Genomic DNA, 5,003 nt, shown 5'->3' on the forward strand with positions numbered 1-5,003 from the left:
TATGAATTTTCATGAGCCATGTGTCCCCTTTGCAGCTTCGAAGTTTTTTTTGAACAATCTTTGTTTTGCAGCTTTTGAAAACCCTTAAAGGAAGTATCCAAGGGATTTAAACTTGTAGGCTTCAAATGAAACATAAATGGAAAATGAAGCCTCACCCAATTACAAAAGTTTAGATATCATTATCATCAACAAAAATCTAATTAAATTCCTAAAGTGGGTCTTAATCCTAATAGACTCATCCAACTCCACTCTGGACAAGGCTGACTCAGACACCTCAATGCTAGTTGGCCAAACATGCTGCAAGTGACAAAACCTACTCACTTGCTGATTTTTTTATTTTTTTATTTTTAATGAAGGAAAAATCCAAAAACAAGTGTTTTAGGTTGCTTTGTACAAGCCCACATAAAAGGATAAAGGTACAGCAAAAGTGATTAACTCATCACCCATCTCTCCCCCTCTGCATTTGAATTAAAAAACAGTCACCCCCCTTCCCACCACCCCTCCTCCACCATAAACAAATGCTAAAAAACAGCCATCTAAAATTCCATTTTCTCTCTGCACAAACATCATGGCCTAGCTGTTCTTGGATCCGGAGATTCTGGGTCTTTCAATTTTTTGTTTATTAATACTGCTACTGAAAAAAAGAAAAAGAAAAAAAAAAAGAAAAAGAAAACTTGTAGCCCACAAGACATGACTTGGTATCTCCTACCCATTGTCCCTCCTCCCTAGGCTCAACCCCCTCCTTGTGTTCCTCCATTATCATTGGGGCTTGTAGCATAGCATAGCTGTAATGCCTGTAAATCCATGGACCCTCTTTTCCTTCCTAACGATCATTTTTCTTTCACTTCTCCACCACCCATTTGTAGCTCTTGCTGTTAACCAACAAGGCCAGGCTCTTCTTTCATGGAAGCAGAGCCTGAATGGATCCCCTGAGGAATTAAGCAATTGGAACCCAAATGATGAAACTCCATGTAGGTGGTTCGGCATCACTTGCAACCTCAACAAGGATCTTGTCGGATTGGAGTTGAGGTACTTGGATTTGATGGGTCGGGTTCCTTCAAACTTCACCTCCTTGATGTCCTTGAAGGAGATTGTTCTAACCGGAACAAACCTCACCGGTTCCATCCCCAAAGAGATTGCTATTCTCCGGGAACTGAGCTACTTGGACTTGAGTGACAATGCCTTAACCGGCGAAATCCCAAGTGAGCTTTGCAACTTGCTTAAGCTCCAAGAAATCCACCTCAATACCAACCGGCTGGAGGGGTCCATACCGGTCCAAATCGGCAGCCTCACGAGCTTGAAGCAGCTAATTCTCTACGACAACCAGCTCAGTGGTGAAATACCCAGTCCCATAGGCAACTTGAAGCTGCTTCAGGTACTCAGAGCCGGTGGGAACAAGAATATCCAAGGCGCTTTACCTCAAGAAATCGGAAACTGCACCGATTTGGTCATGTTGGGCCTGGCCGAAACGAGCATCTCGGGCTTCCTCCCACCCAGCCTCGGCCTCCTCAAGAAGCTTGAAACGCTCGCAATCTACACCGCCCTCATCTCCGGCCAAATTCCTCCGGAGCTCGGAGACTGCTCGGCGCTCCAGAACATCTACTTGTACGAGAATTCGCTCGCCGGTTCGGTCCCAACCAGTCTCGGAAGCCTCAAGAATCTCCGAAACCTTTTGCTCTGGCAGAACAGTCTGGTGGGCACTATTCCATCGGAGCTAGGGAATTGCCAAAAACTATCCGTCATCGACATCTCGTTGAACACGCTAACTGGAAGCATCCCGAAAACTTTCGGAAACTTATTGGCTCTGGAGGAACTCCAACTCAGCGAGAACCAAATATCGGGCGATATCCCGGCCCAGCTAGGAAACTGTACGAAACTCACCCACATCGAGCTCGACAACAATCAGTTAACCGGCACGATACCTTACGAAATCGGAAATCTCGGGAATCTCACATTGCTCTACCTATGGAAGAACAAGCTGGAGGGAGTGATTCCGTCTTCAATTTCCAACTGTCAGAATCTGGCGGCCGTGGATTTGTCCCAGAACGGCTTGACCGGGAACATTCCCAAGGGGATCTTCGAGCTCAAGAACCTCGTCAAGCTCTTGCTGCTCTCCAACAATTTGTCGGGGCAGATACCGCCCGAGATCGGCAACTGCTCGTCCTTGAATCGCTTCCGAGCGAACCTCAACATGCTTACTGGGCCCGTCCCGCCGCAGATTGGGAACTTGGCCAATCTTGATTTCCTGGATCTCGGATCGAATCGCCTCTCCGGAAACATTCCGGAGTTCTCCGGATGCCCCAATCTCACGTACATCGACTTGCATTCCAATGCAATCACCGGAAATTTGCCGGAGAAATTTAGCCGGCTTTCCTCGTTGCAATTTGTTGATTTTTCCGACAATTTGATTGAAGGGACGCTGAGTCCGAGTCTTGGATCGCTGAGTTCACTCACTAAACTCGTTCTGAAGATGAACCGGTTCTCGGGTCCGATTCCGAGCCAACTCGGTTCGCTTGAGAAGTTACAGTTACTGGACCTGAGCGGAAACGAGCTGTCGGGGAACATTCCGGTGAGCTTGGGTAGGATTCCGGCGCTCGAGATCGCTCTGAATCTGAGCTGGAACCAATTCTCCGGGGAGATTCCGGCCGAGTTCGCAGGCTTGGACAAGCTCGGGATCTTGGATCTCTCTCACAACCAGCTCTCCGGGGACCTCCGATACCTCGCGGATCTTCAGAATCTTGTGGTCCTTAATGTATCATACAACAATTTATCGGGGCGCGTGCCGGACACGCCCTTCTTCGCGAAGCTTCCGCTGAGCGTTCTCGCGGGGAACCCCTCCCTGTGCCTCTCCGCCAACCAGTGCGCTTCCGACAAGCGCAGCAATTCAGCCCGAAGACGAGCCGAGGCCGCGCGCGTGGCGATGATCGCCCTCCTTTGCGGCGCGTGCGCTCTGCTCCTGGCTGCGCTCTACATCATCGTCGTTGGATCGAAGAAAAGGCGCAGTGGGGGCCCCGGATTCGGTGGGGCTCACGACTGTGACCTCGAAGGAGATGGTGACGTGGACATGGGCCTCCCCTGGGAAGTGACACTATACCAGAAGCTCGACCTATCCATTTCCGACGTGGCCAAGTGCCTGACAGCTGGCAACATAATCGGCCGCGGACGAACCGGCATAGTTTACAAGGTCACTATTGCGTCGGGCCTAGCCATCGCCGTAAAAAGGTTCCGATCGTCAGAGAAGGTCTCCGCATCGGCATTCTCGTCCGAGATTGCCACGCTGGCCCGAATCCGACACCGAAACATAGTCCGACTACTAGGTTGGGGGGCTAGCCGGAAAACCAAACTGCTTTTCTACGATTTCTTGCCTAACGGTACTTTAGGCGCGTTGTTGCATGAGGGATGCGCTGGATTAGTGGAGTGGGACACTCGGCTCAAGATAGCATTGGGCGTTGCAGAAGGCCTCGCGTACTTGCACCACGATTGCGTGCCTGCCATATTACACCGGGACGTGAAGGCACATAACATATTGCTAGGCGACCGGTACGAGGCTTGCCTCGCCGATTTCGGCCTCGCAAGGTTGATCGAAGATAATGGCAATTCATTTTCGGCTAACCCGCAATTTGCTGGGTCGTACGGCTACATTGCTCCGGGTGAGTTTCACGCAATTCTGTTTCTTCAAAAGTTTAAACCGGTAAAAAAAAAAAAAAAAAAAAATCCATTTAAATTATTTCACCAATGAACTATTTATCTCATTTATTTGGCACTATTGCACATGCATAATTGTTACGAATATGAACGGATCTCGCAATAAATTGGGGATTCGCAAAGGACATGATGATGTAACCTGTGCATGGAATGTGTCCAAAAACATCATAGTTTTATGCGACCAGCAAAGGTGTCATATATTGCATATAATTTTATAACAGTATTAGGCTTAATAATTGGCTTGAAATTGCACTTGCAGAGTATGGTTGCAGCTTAAAAATCACAGAGAAGAGCGATGTCTACAGTTTCGGAGTGGTTCTGCTAGAGATAATAACAGGGAAAAAGCCAGTGGACCCATCATTCCCCGAAGGAAAACATGTTATTCAATGGGTTCGAGACCACTTAAAGAGCAAGCAGGACCCAGTTGAGATCCTGGATCCCAAGCTTCAAGGTTATCCAGACACACAAATACAAGAAATGCTGCAAGCTCTGGGAATATCCCTCCTCTGTACAAGCAATCGTGCCGAAGATCGCCCGACAATGAAAGATGTGGCAGTATTATTGAGAGAAATTCAGCATGAGCCCACGGTTAATGGAAGCGAGCCCCACAAGCCCACCGCCAACTCCGTCATCAACAAGATGGCCGACACCACCACGACGTCGTCGGTAACCCCGGCTCAATTGGCTCTCCTCCAAGGCTCTTCTAATTGCTCCTTTGCTTACTCGTCTTCTTCAGCCGGTTATTTATCAGGAAATAATTAATTCCCAGTCGATAATTGATTTTTTATTAGGAGTAGGAGTAATATTATGGGAATTGTAAAGAGTTACCCATGGTTTGTTTTGCATAATTTGGAAACAAGATGAGCAAAATGAGTGTACAGTAAATGGGTTTTAATTAATTTACTAATTATTATATATATATATATATAAAGGTCAATTATTATTACTATTATTCAGCACCAAATGACACAACATGTGAGAGATAGAAAGGAAGAGGACACAAAAGCGTAACTTCAATATAAAGTCGTTTTCCATATGTCTGCAAAAAGGAGCAAGAGGCAGGATGTGCTGATGGATGTGTGTGAACGTGTAGTTGTATTCGAAAGGACGAAAAGGAATTTCTCTTCTCTAGCTATATACTGCTTGCGATGTGTGGTTGTGGGGAAATGTGGGCAATGATTGGGGTTGTGAACCTCTCATCTCTCACCATAATTGTGTTGTTTAAAAGATAAGAAAGAAGCTTCTTCATTTCATGCATCCATCTAGGCCCCCCCACCACGTGCATGAAAGAGATCCAA

At 47.2% G+C, this 5,003-nt stretch overlaps 1 protein-coding gene across 1 annotated transcript; it reads left to right on the forward strand.

Annotated features, from left to right (window-relative positions):
• The first annotated feature begins 447 nt into the window (after positions 1-447).
• Positions 448-4,566, forward strand: LOC132173292 (uncharacterized). The gene is made up of 2 exons (XM_059584744.2): positions 448-3,650; positions 3,965-4,566. The coding sequence occupies exons 1-2, from the start codon at positions 791-793 to the stop codon at positions 4,465-4,467; spliced, it is 3,363 nt and encodes a 1,120-aa protein (XP_059440727.2). The 5' UTR covers positions 448-790; the 3' UTR covers positions 4,468-4,566.
• The last annotated feature ends 437 nt before the right edge of the window (positions 4,567-5,003 follow it).

The sequence above is a fragment of the Corylus avellana genome, chromosome 3 (assembly GCF_965113065.1).
Source record: "Corylus avellana chromosome 3, dhCorAvel1.hap1.2, whole genome shotgun sequence".
Taxonomy (NCBI): Eukaryota; Viridiplantae; Streptophyta; class Magnoliopsida; order Fagales; family Betulaceae; genus Corylus; species Corylus avellana.